Raw genomic sequence first — 14529 nt, forward strand, 5'->3', positions numbered from 1 at the left:
TGGAGTAGTCTCCGAGGGAGTCTTCGGGCCCGATGTGGATTCTTTGTCCCGAATCCGCTTGAGGGAGTCTTGTACCTGCTTCGTAAAAGAAGCGGACGGCTTCGTCGATCCGACTGTCGATTTCGATCCACCCCCTGGGGAAGACTGGAGCGTGGATGACGCCTTCTTCGGCGTTGGAGCTGCCGATGCGCCGTCGGCCGAGCTCTCGCCACCGCCTACGGCTCCATGCGTCGCTGTCGATGTCTTCAGATCGACCGACTTTCCTTTTGGTGCCGGGACACCTGGCTTCGGCACGGCGCCCCTTTTGGCCTCGCCGACCGGTTTGTCGGCCGACGCGGTGGGCTTGACTTTAGTCGGCACCGAGGCCTTCTTTGAGCTTGGCTGCTCAACCACTTTTGGAACCTTAGCCGCATCAACAGTCTTTTTTGGCCTTGAGGTATCCGAAGAAGATGGCGTCGATGCCGTAGCAGACGCCTTTGAAGATGACGGCGTCGATGACGTAGCCGAAGTCTTCGGTGTCGATGGAGTGGCGTCCATCTTGGTTTTGGTCGAACCCGAAGGTTTCACTTTCGGTTTCGTTTTCGGTAATGGCGGCTCCGCAGAGGTGTCCATAGCCGGGCCGACAGGCGGGGCGGAGGATCAAGGCGTATGATCGTGGGTAAGGCCTTGTGGCGATCCCGTGACCTGAGCCGTTGTAAAAGTTGGGACGGGGCTCATCCTCCGAGCTATCTTCCATGGCCCCAAAAGGTTCTCCGTCGTCCCCTACCTCCTCGAGGCGTCTTGCTGCGTCGACAGGGCCTCGATGATCGAAGAGTCACCGACTCACACAAAATCCCACTCTAAGAGTAGGAATGAACATGAGACCGAACGCGAGCAATACCGACAAGAGAGTATCTTAATAAAGTTGTTTTATCGATTCCGAACAGGAGACGTCGAAATCACATCCGAACCCAATGGCGGAAAAAAACAATCTGGGGATGGAGTCGATGCCCATGCGCACTGTAGTCCAGGGGAGGAACCACCTATCTCGTGATACTTCGAAGACTCTTCCAGGACAACAAGGTGCAATCATCCGGACCCAACACTAGGCGGCGATCTATGCACTAGATGTGAATTTAGCAGCCCACATGCCTCGAACTCACAGCCACCAACAGTGCTACCTCGTGACTCCTTGGCTGTGACCCGGGCATCGCCCACCAACCTGCCACCTGCTTGTTGCCCACAGGAGGGGCTGTCCGAGGCCTGCTGATTCACCGCCAGCTACGGCCTTGATTGCCAGCTTCGGCTGCGACCCCTGAGGACAGCCTGCAGGAGAGGCACGGTCAGGTGAGCGGAAATGAGGCCACTGGTGAAAGGAGCTACGCAGACCCAGTGGGATGGCGTGGGAGTCTGATTGGAGAATGTCTAGGATCCCCCCTCCTTTTGTTGACTAAACCTGCCGGCAACATCTGAGCCCTTGTGGGACCCACGACCAGGCCTGCATGATGGGGAGGGGACATTCTGCGGTTTAAATCTTTTATTGAAATTTCAAAAGGAACAAGATACAGAGTCCTCGGGCGGTCATGCAAGCAATGCAAAGTAGGCTCTAGTGTGACACAAGCATGTATTTCCGGTGCAAAACGAAGCCCGAAAGGAAAAGCAAATGAGATGGTCCTCAGTGCCTTGGGTTTCAGTTTGCGCTTGGGCGCCTTCTGGTCCGGTATTGGTGTGTCTGCAAATCGGAGAAGGCGCAAGTACCTAGGGCAGCTCAATTCACGAAATTCTTTGGTGAGTAAAGTCAAGAAGGGGCGCCACAATTCTGGGAATTCCTCACCCCGCCCAGCCTGCACCAGGGACAGCTTTTCCATGCCGAGCACCAGCCACAATCTATGTAGCCAGCCCGTGTGCGGGGGTGCTTGAGGTGTCCTCCAGTGTGCTCAAATATTTTGTGTGGCTGCCCCTAGCGCTATAGCAATGAGACAACCTCTCCGGGACTTCAGGGGGTACATCAGGGTGTTGAGCAGTTCTAGCAAGATGTAAGCTGGGAGTTGTGTATCCAAGTGATCATCTATGTCATCTAATATTGTGCCCCAGTACCCCTGGAGGCGGTCACAGCTCCACAGCAGATGTTCTAATGTGTCCAGCTTCCCACATCTACTCCAGCATCGGTCACTGATATGTGGGTCAAATTGGTGGAGGCGTTCTGGTGTATGGTACCAATAGGTGGCCACCTTAGTCAGAGTTTCGGTCAGTCCAGCGTGGAATGTCGCGCTCTATGGTAGATGCTACTCCATTGTATGTGTGTAAGGGATCTTCCTAATTCCCGCTCCCATCTGCACCTGCCAGCGTTGTGTGTAAATGTTCGTGAGGAGGAGGTGTTGGTACAAGTCGGAGATCAGTTTCTTCTCGGATGTGCGGGTGACCAGCCATTTCCTCATAGGGGTGAGGTGTCGTTGTGCCCCGGGTTTGACTTCAGGGTGGAGCACCCAGTGGCGAACCTGTAGGTATGTTAACCGGTCTTCCTCTGTGAGGCCGTAGTCCTCCTTTACTTGTTGAAAGGCGAGCACACCATTTAAATTAAAAAGATGACCTAGGGATTTGCAAGGGGAGTGTCGCCATGTAGTGAATGCTTCCGGGTATAGACCCGGTGTAAAATCGGGGTTGGCGAGTATTGGTGTCATGGGGGAGGGGAAGGAGGTCAAATCGTATTTGGTGGCAACCCGGTCCCACACCTCCATGACCGTGCCCGTGATCTGAGATGCGCATAGGTTCGGCGGCCGGTGTCGTCTCGGAAGAAAGGGCACCCCCTGTAGCGGCATGCCCATCACAGCTTGGTCTTGGAAGAGCCAGTGTTTACCCGATTCTAATTGATGCCATTCCACTAGGCTCCTGAGTTGCGCCGTGTAGAAATAAAGTTGGAGATCCGGTACCCCCACTCCGCCGTGGCCCGGTGGAAGGACCACAATATCATGTTTGAAGCGCGGGCGACGGCCCTGCCAGATAAAGCGTGCCAGTTCAGACTGCGTCTGCTGAATCCAGTTCTTCGGTGGCCGTAAGGGAAGGGTCTGAAACAGATATAAAATCAGCGGCAAAAGAGTAATTTTGGTGGCGGTTATCCTCCCCAGCCAGGAGAGGGAATGGCGTTTCCATCTCTGAAGTTACCCCCCTAAGTAGTGTACATAACGTGGCATAGTTTGCCTCACTGGTGGCCGGGAGTGTGGAGCCCAAAAGGATTCCCAGGTAGGGGACTGTGGTGGCTGACCACTGTATGTCATGTTCCTCCAGTATCTCGGCTGGCGTCTCTGGTGCTAGAGAAACATTAAGGGCTATTGATATGTCGGAGTTGATCTTGAACCCAGATGCGAGCGCAAAGCTGTGCAGCTCAATAAATAACGCGCGTAGAGACTGGACTGGGTCGGTGAGGGAGAGGAGGATGTCATCAGCGTAGAGGCTAATTTTGTGGGTATCCCCTCCGAACGGAATGCCTTTGATGAGGGCGTGTTGCCCGATTCTCTGCACCAGCGGTTCCATATAGAGGGCGAACAGAATAGGGGAGAGCGGGCAGTCCTGTCTGGTCCCTCTGCCGATCGTGAAGCGAGAGGAGGTGTGTCCATTGACTCGCACCGTGGCGTTGGGCTGCTTGTAGCAGTTCAGTATGCGAGTACAGAGTACCTCTCCGAAGCCAAAAAGGTGCAGGACCTGTTCTAAGTAGGGCCAATGCACTCTGTCGAATGCCTTTTCGGCGTCGATAGTGAGGAGCATGCAGCCCAGTATCGTACGGGACCCGGCTTCAATGAGATGGAGGACCCTTTTGGTGTTGGCACTAGTCTGCCACTGAGGTATAAAAACTGCCTGGTCCGGCACCACTAGCTGTTGCATGTAAGGTGCCAGGCGGCTCGCTAGGATTCCCGAATATAGTTTGAAGTCAACGTTCAGCAGTGAGATCGGCCGATACGAACCATAGCGGGTCGCGTCTCTGCCTGGTTTTGGTATAACCAAAATTGCAGATTCCAGGAGTTCTGCAGGGATCGCGCCAGGCTCGGCGAAGGATGTTTTGTAAAAGATTGCGGGGTACCCATCAGGGCCGGGCGACTTCCCGAGTTTTAGGCGCGAAATCGCAGACACTACCTCCTACAGACCTATGGGCCTGTCCAGAAAGTCTGCCTGGGCCAGAGATGGGAGACGTGCACCTTGCAGGTAAGTCTGGCCCGCCTGCAGGTCCAGAGCGTCGCCTGCGTATAGAGACTGATAAAATGCCCCAAACGTTTTGGTTATAGCTGCGTCGTCCGAGACTAGGTCCCCTCCGTCTGTCCTTATGGCCTGTACTCCCTGTCGCTGCTCCCGCAGTTTGGTCGCCAGCAGCCGTCCGCACCGATCCCCTCCTGCATAGTAGGCCCGTTTGAGGCAAAGTGCTGCGTATTCTGCAGTGTCTTGTTTTAAGGCGACTAACATCTTTCTCTTGGTGCAGAGCTGACGCCAAGCCAGAGCCGCTCCCGTGCGTTGGTGCATTTGTTCGAGTTCCCCTACACGTTGCGCTATTTTGGCTCTCTTCTGCGCCCGCTCTCTATTGTTGGCTGTGGCGATTATATGAATTCCCCTCGAATGACGGCCTTAAGGGCAGCCCACTGTGTGGCTCGTGTGGTGTCGATGTTGTTGTTGTGGGTCAAGAATTGTGTAACAGTGGCTTTAATCCGTTCTACCGTCGAGGGGTTGTGGAGAAGGGCGTCCCTAAGGCGCCAGTGTCGTCATGGGGTGGCCAGCTGGAGAAACGTGGCCACTACCAAAGTGGTCAGACAATGAGGCTGGCAAAATATCTACCTCGTGCGTGCGTTGTACCAGTGAGGAGGTGCAGAGGAAATAGTCAAGCCTGGCGTAAGATTTGTGGGCCCCAGAGTAGTAGGTGTAAGCTGTACTATGTGGGTGTAGGTGTTTCCACAAGTCAGTGAGGCCTACGTCGCAGAGATGGGTGTGCCCCCCCTTGGAGAGAGCCCCCACCTGTCCCGTTCTCTGGCAAGAGCGATCAGCTACGTTGTGAAAAACTAGGTTAAGGTCGCTCCCCAGCACAAAATGTTGTTCCTTGTTGGCCGTAGCTGCCGCTAGCGCTGTCAGGAGGAAAACATCTTGACCGTCATTGGGTGCGTATACCGAGCCCACTAGTACCGTGAGTCCTGCCACCAGAAAGCGATAGACTAATAGTCGCCCTCTTATCTCCGCCTCCAGTTGGAGAACCCTGCCCTTAAAAGATTGGGATACCAATATTAAATGCCTTAATTACGTCCCGTTTAGACTACGGTAACATCCTTTACTTGGGATCAAATAAAACAGTGGCCCACCGCTTACAGATGGCCCAAAATGCGGCAGTCAGATTGCTATGTAAAGTACCAAAAAGAGAATCAGTCTCTACATTCCGACGCAAGCTACACTGGTTGAATGTAGAAAATCGAGTGAAATTTAAAGCACTCATATACATGTACAAAATTAAAACTAACACAGCCCCTAGGTACCTCTGCACTCTGGCTAAAACTTATACCCCGACCAGGACCCTCAGATCGGCCACCTAGGGCCGTTTTATGATCCCCAAATTTAAGCGTGTTCGCACTGGAGGAAAATCCTTTGCCTACTTGGGTCCTTATCACTGGAACTCCCTCCCCATTGCACTGAGAAACGAGCCAAATTACTCCAACTTTCGTAAGTTGCTAAAAACCTGGCTGTTTGATAAATAAAGACACTTTTATCTATACAGAAGCGGCTAGATGCGCCGGGAAACCCTTTTTGGGTAGCTGTTGCGCAATATAAGTACAAAAAAATATATATATATTGCTACTCCTGCCTTTTGGGGGGGGGGGGGGGAAGCTGCGTGGGGAAGGCGCGTGTCTTGAGGTGGTGTTGGTCTTTGGGTAGCAGGTGGGTCTCTTGGAGGAGACAAATATCGGCTGAAGGGTGCTCTAAGAGCGATAGGACAGCTCAACGCTTTATAGGGTTGTTGAGCCCCCTTACATTAAGGGTAAGTACCTTGAGGTTGGAGTGTGTCATTGGTGGGCAAGGTGTCTCCGGACTTCTGAGAAGTGCGCCAAAATAATAGAAACAGAAAAGAATGTGGACAAAGGAGAGACCCCCCTCCAGAACAACCACCCACCCCCGCAACACCCCCCTCTTCCCACCCCCTCCTCCTCACCCCCCCCCTTGCTCCCACTTGTCCCACCCCACCCCTCCGCCCCTACCCGAACCCCAACTCAGTGTCCAACGAAATGGCATTGTCCCAGACCTGCCTGGTCGCAGCGCAGGGCTGTGGTAAAGTACTCACTGGAATGTGCAGCCACGTCGCTGCCCGCTGCCCCCCCTGCCGCCCCCCGGACCAGTGCCATGTCAAAGCTGAAGTGCTCTCCCTCCTTGGAGATACTCATTCTGTGGATGCAGTGTCTCTGACTACTTCCTGGATGGCATTAACCATCTCTCTTTGAATGGTCTGTGCGTCTGGTTTCAAGGTCGGCATCGTTGACCGTCGTTTAGGGACATGTTGCCAACCATCCCCAGCAGGCCTCCGTGGAGTTTTAGATGGCGCGGTGTCTTCCTCCTGGTTAATGCCCAGCAGGGCGCATGTCTCTTGAAGGGAGCGTAGCTGGCGTAGGGTGCCTTCCCATTTAAAGATTAAGCGGAACAGGTGTCCCCAGGAGTAGGGAACCTCTTTGATCCTGGGGAAGTCTGTGGCGATCTTGAAGGTATTGCGCTTTTGGAGCGTGATGGCCGATAGGTCCTGAAAGAGGGCGACTGGGCTATCGCAGAACCTGAGGGGTTGTTGCTTCCTGGCTTCGTTGAGAATACGTTCTTTGAGGGGGAAGTCCGTTAAAAAAGCTAAGATGTCTGGTGGGGGGCCGGTGGTCCGGCGTGGTGGTCCCACTCTGTGTGATCTATCTATGCAGATTTCAAAGTCCGCCGGTTCTCCAAGGATCTCTCGGAAAAGGGCCTGCAAATATCCTGTAACGTCCGACCCCTCTTCCTTAGACGGTACCCTCCGGACCCTAATGTTATTCCGTCGCGATCTGTTCTCCAAATCTTCTGCATGGGCCTGCAGGTCCACGTGGTGTTCCTGGAGGCGTAGCACCTCTTGTTGTAATAGCTCCATTTCTTCGCTGCAGGTGCGGTCTGTTTCTTCGACGGCGGCCACTCTCTCCCCCAGACCGTCAACCTCCCTTCTGATCTCGCGCACCTCTCCGGCTACTTCACGTTTCAGGGCGTGGAAGTCGTTTCGGAGGGAGTTAAAGAAGTTCTCGAGGAAGGATTTGGTGATGGGCACTTCGGCATCTGAATCGTCAGTGGGCTGTTTGGGAGCACCCGGGGACGTCTGGCCCCTATCTCCCTTCGTCTGCCCCTTATTCAGCATCTCTGGTAGGTTGCGTTTCTTACGTTGGCCCGCCATTGGGCGTTACTCCCGGGGATGCAGATCGCGTCGTCCTTCTATCAGTGCTCTGTATTCCAGGCGGGTCCCTGATATCTCCTAGGGCAGGGGTCCCCAAACCGGTCCTGGAGGGCCGGATCCATGCCAGATTTTTGGGATATCCCCATTGAGATACATGTAGTTTTTTGAAAAATCTGGCATGGATCCGGCCCTCCAGGACCGGTTTGGGGACCCCTGTCCTAGGCCATCCGCTCCGGGTGGTGGCCCTTTCTGACGCCCCTCGGCCTCGGTCCCCCGGGGAGTTCGCTGATGGTGGTGGGGCCTGTGGAGGAGACAAGCGGCACGTTATTGCGAGCGCCGTCTCTCACCACGTCCTTTCTTGCTGGTGGGTCAGGCAGACACTGGGCAGGCGGCGAGCCCGGCCACCCTTCTCGAGCCTAATGTTCTGGGCCCCCCTGATGTGTGTCTCCCGCCTCTGGCTCTTGGCGGTGTAATAGGCCCTGTCGCTCCTCACCTCTTGTGCTGGGCCGGCACCACTAGGCCTTCGGGTGTGCCACACGTCTGGTAGAGGGAGGCGACCCCCTCCCGGTGTGTCCTAGGCCTCACCAGCCGGCAGCTGGGCCCCGTCCGCTCTGCTCCTTGTCCTGCCGCTCTGCTGCTATATCACCAGGCGGGAAGGTGCCAGGGGCAGGGGAAGGTGCAGTGTCTGTGGTGCTTTGCAGGGGTCCCCTGTAGATGGCGAGGACCCGATCGGCAGACCGGGCTCCGCGCGTGGGCAGAGTTGCTGCTGATGCCAGGCCGCGCCCTCGAGTTTGGCGCCGCTGGGGCTCAGGCGTGTCCCAGCGAGCAGCACCACAGCGCGTCCAGGGGGGTTGCCTCTCACCTTCTCCCCGCACCAGCCGGATCCCCCGCCACCGCCTTCCGGGCCGGTCCTCCTCCAGGCGACCCGGCCGGTCGCCCCAGGTCCTCACCGCCCGAGCCGCTAGATCGCTGTGGACGCCGTGTGCCCTTCCCCAAGTCGGTGACAGGGCGTTGAGGCCCCGCCGATGGGCCCGCCCGCTGTCTCGATCTCCGGGGCCAGGCCGCGACCTCAGCCTCGATTTAGGTGCCGCCGGCTTCCGGGTGCTGGCTCTCCGCTGGGCCCCGCCTCTTGGCTGTCCATGTGCAACCGTCCCCAGGAGCGGCCGCAAAGACGCCGGACCCTGCCGCTGCAGCGCGGGGGTCGGTGCAACTTCAAGGTGACGCCTTCGCTCCCGCCTAAGTGTCTCTCTGGTAGCAGCTTAGTCAGGCGGCCTCAGTCTGCTTGCTGCGCTCGCTAATGGCGGCGCCAGTGTGCGGCTCTAGTTTCCCCACTGGCTGACTCCGCAGCTCCCCAGGGCAGCTGGGGGTGATCTATCTCCCCACCCCTGCTGCGTGGGCGCGGGGGGGAGAGGCGCTGAGTTAGACGGTCCGGTAAGGGCAGGTTTGGAGGAGCACTCTGGGTATGGGACCGCTCACTCCGCCATCTTGGCCCCGCCCCCGGAGTGGACATTCTGAAGAGGCCTTTGCACTCCAATTCCGCTTGGCTCAGTGATGGGCCGGCTATTGGCGGCTCCTTGGGGGCACCCAGCGAGACAGCAAATAAGGCAAAATTGCAGCACTGACCACGACTTTCAAGCGAACCTAGAAGCAATGAATAAGATTTATTGCGAGAGGCTACCCACGTAATATACTGAATGCAGCCACTAATCGTATTCAACAGGTGACACAGGCTGACACGCTGAAGGGCAATACCTCTAGGTCAACGTCCAACCAACCGGTAAGCCTAGTCACGAATTTCAACCAACAGGCTGATCTTGTAAACAAACGAATGCACAAACACTGGCACGTGTTGAAGACCGATAAATCCTTGGATGAAGTCACCTCAAATAGACCTATGATCACCTACAGGAGGGGCACCACACTTAGAAGCATACTTAGTCCAACGGTCCAGACGCCTGTAGTAAGGACGAATTGGCTCTCAAAACACACAGGGTTTCCACAAATGTGGCACATGTGGGGTGTGCAAGTGAGCAGTGAACAACACAGAATTTTGGGGCCCGAATGGGAAAAGATTCTGTATCCAACAGAATATAATTTGTCTGACAAAATTTGTTGTGTATGTTATTACTTGCAAATGTATGAGACAATACGTAGGGAGCACTATTCGGTGCCTAAAGGATCGAATCAGCGAACATGCGAGGGCACTGAAGCAGGGTGATCCAAGATACCCGATGGCCATACATGCTTTGACATGTGTTAAATAAGGGCCATATAAACAATTCAAATTCTATGGTATTGAAATGATTGCACCTCATTTAAGAGGGGGAAATAGGGAGTTAGCTCTCTGCAGGGCAGAGGCAACCTGGATAATGCGTCTGAACGCGGTGCATCAGGGGCTTAACTCCGATCACGAGCTGCAATACTTCCTGGGGGACTAGTTAGCCCAAGAAAACTAAACTTGATACATAGTGATGCGGTATCTGTTGACTGTGGGTATGATGGAATCTGTAACATCCATCTTATGATTGAACTGCACATGTAACGATGTTCGACTGTAGACGTGGTAGTTATCTATGTCGAAAATAGTATGTTGGCATATGGCGTTACTATTGATATGTCATTTGCGGTCGCATGAATCTTGATCTTAACAACTTGACCTTAGATATGGGATCATATCTGTGGTTTGTCATTTAAGTCACAATATAATCACCTATTATTTCTTTCTAATCTATCCTCTTTGGCTTCTTATGGACAAGAATTAGTTGATATAACACGGCACTATAGTAGCAGGGCGCTCGGTTTTCTCTCATACAAAGATATTGTCTCTGACTTGAGGAGTGCGATTTATAAACATCACAAACCTCTATATGTAACTTTGAGTTACATTTGATATTGTCTAATGGAAATGTGTTGGGGAGGTGTAGCTGCCAGACGTGAATGGACCTGCCGCTTTGGAGTTTTAAGCACTCGGTGGAAGCGTCGAGCGTATCATGTAGGATATGCCCCGTTTCCTCCGAGTTCTGTTCTAAAAGTAATTTTCGCTGGATTTATACATAACAAGGCACTGAGGAGGCCTGTGTTCAGTGTACTGGCCTTGGTCGACAATAGCGGTCGGGACCGCGTTTACTCACTTCCGGCTCGACATGATCTGACTTCCAATTGGGGGTGGGGTCGCACACTACTCACACACCGGCGGTGTCGCCCCTAAGGACTCTGGTCAATGAAGTAAAGTGTTAGCGATGCATCATCTTTCGATCTTCTGCTATCTTTGCTGTCTTCGCTTTCTGACGAATTAGGTCAGCGGTCTAGGTGCGCTAACAGTATTTCATGTGAGATAAAGATCAGACCCGACACTTCCACATACACACGCGGAGAAGCGGGTTGGCAGTGATACTCAGGCTGCTACATACATGGAAATTTCCTACGAGTGAGTGGCGTATTGAGACGCTCTTTCGAAAAAGTTTTGGTTGTTTAACGTGTACTGGGCACTGCTCGATATGAGGACTCAGAGGGTGCCTGGAGGATATCCCGGTGGGTTGGGACTTTAGTGACCTTTGAACCTCGCTGTAACGAGCGGGGCTTGATCCAGATCATCTTGACTTAACTTACGTAATTAGAGGATATCCTCATATTTTTGAATTGGTATTGCCCACACCTCGTTGTACTGAGCGAGGATAGGTATACATGAATTTGGTAAGTTCAGGTGTATCATAGCAATAGTGCTGAACTTTGTACACCAGCAACTAACACATGGTTAACTTGGGTTTTCCTACCCAGCATTTTGCATTCTGGTACTAACCACGATACGAACTGTTGATTACCTTCAGCAAGATCACTTGTTTTCACCCGGTAGCCGGGACGGAAGTATAACCGGCTGAGAGGTATGACTCATGTCTTTCGGGTGGTTCAAAGTGTGGAATGAATAATTTAAAAAGCAATTTTGACTGATAGTCTCTTTGGCATTATTGTCTTTACAGTGTACAAATCGCTGAAATTACTGCCTTTGGGTAAGATGCACTTTGAGTGCTGTGACAAAGGGTGTACTTCTTTTCTCTATTCTTTTCTCTTCACTACTGTATACACCAGAGGTCACGGAGTAACATGGGTGCTCCTGGTTTCGGAGTCCATCACGCCATGATGACTATAATATTATGTGTGTTTTGAGGCTTGCACTGAGCACATCCTATTGCGCTAAGCATGTACTGTGTAATGAATAGCGTTTGTAACGCAGCATATGTATGGTCAAATTACACTTTCACTCAACTCACAAACAACGTGGGATTCTGTCCTCTGGGTGTGGTCTGTGTGCTCACACATGCTGTCACTAGAGCACATTGATATTGATAAAGTAGTGGTGATGTAATTAGTGCAATTACATGCTTGTAACATGCAACCATTGTACATCTTGTAGAGCCCTGATGAAGTTGTGGGCGACTGTGTGATTAAAACAGATTTGAAGAAACACTTCGATCAAGACTTCGGCTGCATATATTATTTGTGTTGCTTGCATGCTGTGATTACCTACAGTATTTATACTGCCATAATTTGACGTGTGCACAGATCTATGTTGTAACATGGGCCTGCTATTGGCGGCTCCTTGGAGGCACCCAGCGAGACAGCAAATAAGCAGGCTGCAAGGGGCGAGCAGATAGCATTGAGGGGCTCCCAAGAGAAGAGGGCCCCCCTCAGAGACTTGCTGCTTGACTGGGATAGCAACGACTGTCAGTGAAAGGGCGTCTGTCTAAGTCAGGGCCCCTAACGCCTGAACTACTGGAGCCACGACCCACTTATAACTTGCAAAATTTGAAACGGTGGAGGGACTCCTCATCCTTCGATCATTCTGGACCCCAGCGAATGCCTTTCTGCGGCTCGCCCTACCTAGCAAGCAGGGAGGGGCCCCCTGTCGAGAAACAGGTCTTACGGTGCCTGGGCCTGCTTGACTGGGGTACAGCGGCGCACATAGTGCTCCACGGAGAGAGATACAGAACCTGCACTTGAAAGACCCTCGATCAGGGGCTGGTGCCTCACCAAACACAGAGGCAGGGAAAATAGTGAGGGGTGAAACCAGGCCTTTGGGAGAGCGAGAGAGTGACGGCCCAGGATGTAAAACCAAAGACACCCAACTGATGGACGGAATGCAGAACAAATCAAAACATTCACCCCCAGTCAAGAGATATGGGTTAAATCCATCATTATTTTGATAACCATGCCACCCCAGTTTAGACCTGGCCATATGCAAATTAGTCTTGACCTTGAGCCTCACATGAACAGTCCATCCCGAACTGCCAAGCCAGGTTCCCCTGCACCGGAAATAAGCATCCTAGGACCGGTTTAGGAGGTTTCACCCCCTCATCAGACAGGATAGCTTGAATCCAGTGGCACAGTGAGCCCGAAACCCACGTCTGGGCATACCCGGCTTACTTAGGGCGAGAAAACAAAAGATACAATTGATGGATGGAATGCAGAACAAATCAATACATTCAGCCCCAGTCATGAGATCTGCCAATCAGTCTTGACCCTGTGCCTCATAGGAACAGTCCAGCCGGAACTGCCAAGCCACGTCCTACCTGGACCGGAAACAAGCATCTTAGGATCGGTTTCGGGGTTTCACCCCTCATCAGCCAGGATAGCTTGAATCCAGTGGCAGAGTGGCTGATGAGGGGTGAGGGGTGAAACTCTGGAACCAGTCCGAAGATGCTTGTTTCCAGTCCAGGGAGGACTGTCCTGGCAGTTCAGGCTGGACTGTTCCCATTGGGCGCAGGGTCAAAACTGATTTGCATATGGCTGGGTTCAAACTGGAATGGCATGGGGGAAAAACAATGTATTTAGGCCCAGATCTCTGTACTGGGGTGAATGTATGATATTGTTATGCATTCTGTCCATCAATTGTTCCTATTGCATTTGGCCCGGACGGTAAAGCAGGTCCGGGACCCTGGCCTTGCATGATGGCATATAGAAGGGGGCTGGCCAGCAGAACTGGACAGTGGAAAAGGCGAAGCGGCGGAACCGGGTCGCTCCTGATCCTTGAGCCGTCGGGGGGGGGCACCATCTGAGGTGCTAGCCTCGTGGGCCACCCAAAGCGGTCTAAAAAACGGTCTGGAGGAGCATCCACGGGTGGGGTAGATCCCAAGGCCCTAGGGAGACTTCACAGCTCCAGTGCAGTGAAGGGGATTGAGGGAGTAGAATATTAATAGTGGTGATGAAATGCGTTACTTACCTGTAACAGCAGTTATCCAGTATTTGGGTGTCTTTCATAGATTCACATGCCTGAATCATTCCCCGTCGCCGAGACGGGAGCCTCCGGTACATAAAAAAGTAATGTCCTAAGGACATACATAGAGAACATAGCCCGAAGGGCTTCCCCTTTGGGGCCTTTCCACGTCCTTATGTAAAAAGGACCGAACTCTCATCGTTAGCCAATCAGCTCCGACCTCCCTCTAGAACCTTCCCGGGAGGAGCCTCCGTCCCTCAGATTTTCGTACGCACCCAGCTAGGGTGTCGCAATCTAGACATAGAGGTACGTGAGTCCTTACCGGGGAGGCGGGAGGGTTGCATGTGAATCTATGAAAGACACCAATACTGGATAACGAATAGTTTCTTACCTGTCGGTGTAGTTTTGCAGCTTGATGATCTTTCTGGATTCACTATGCTGTGCATATTCCGCGGTCTTGTGGTTGGGTCCGGATTCGTAGTCTTTTCTCTCTTTTTTTTTTTTTTTTGTGGCCCAGGTGGGCGTCGGCGTCACCCTTCCTTGGGTGTATTTCCGGTGACGTCGGCATGCTTCCTGCGGAAGCTCCCATCCCTGGGCGCCATCTACGGATTCTTTTTTTCGTGTTTCCTTCGTTTCCGAAGTGATGGCAATGTTCTATGTAGGTGATTTTTCCTTAACCGCCTTGTATGTAAAATCCATTTTATCTCTTCATCTTCTTTTTTTTTTTTTTTTTTTTGACCACCCCTTTTCTCTCCAGCCTCATCTTTCTGGCGGAGGTGGGTGGGTTCGCTAGTGAATCCAGAAAGATCATCAAGCTGCAAAACTACACCGACAGGTAAGAAACTATTCGTTTTGCAGCGTGAATCTTTCTGGATTCACTATGCTGTGCATAGATTTTGTAGTGGTTTCTCATTTCCGTGGC

General features: G+C 52.8%; 1 protein-coding gene across 2 annotated transcripts in view; it reads right to left on the bottom strand.

The window, feature by feature from the left end:
• The window catches only part of FIRRM (FIGNL1 interacting regulator of recombination and mitosis), a 3285109-nt gene that overhangs the window by 3010384 nt on the left and 260196 nt on the right, over positions 1-14529 (bottom strand). The window contains exon 3 of one of the 2 annotated variants that reach the window (XM_086964357.1): positions 6885-6930. The exons of the other annotated variant lie outside the window; for it this stretch is intronic. Coding sequence (XP_086820483.1) covers positions 6885-6930 — 46 coding nt within the window. The remainder of the gene's footprint in view (positions 1-6884; positions 6931-14529) is intronic. 2 annotated transcript variants of the gene reach the window in all.

This window comes from Lissotriton vulgaris, chromosome 1_1 (genome assembly GCF_964263255.1).
Source record: "Lissotriton vulgaris chromosome 1_1, aLisVul1.2, whole genome shotgun sequence".
NCBI classification, from domain to species: Eukaryota; Metazoa; Chordata; class Amphibia; order Caudata; family Salamandridae; genus Lissotriton; species Lissotriton vulgaris.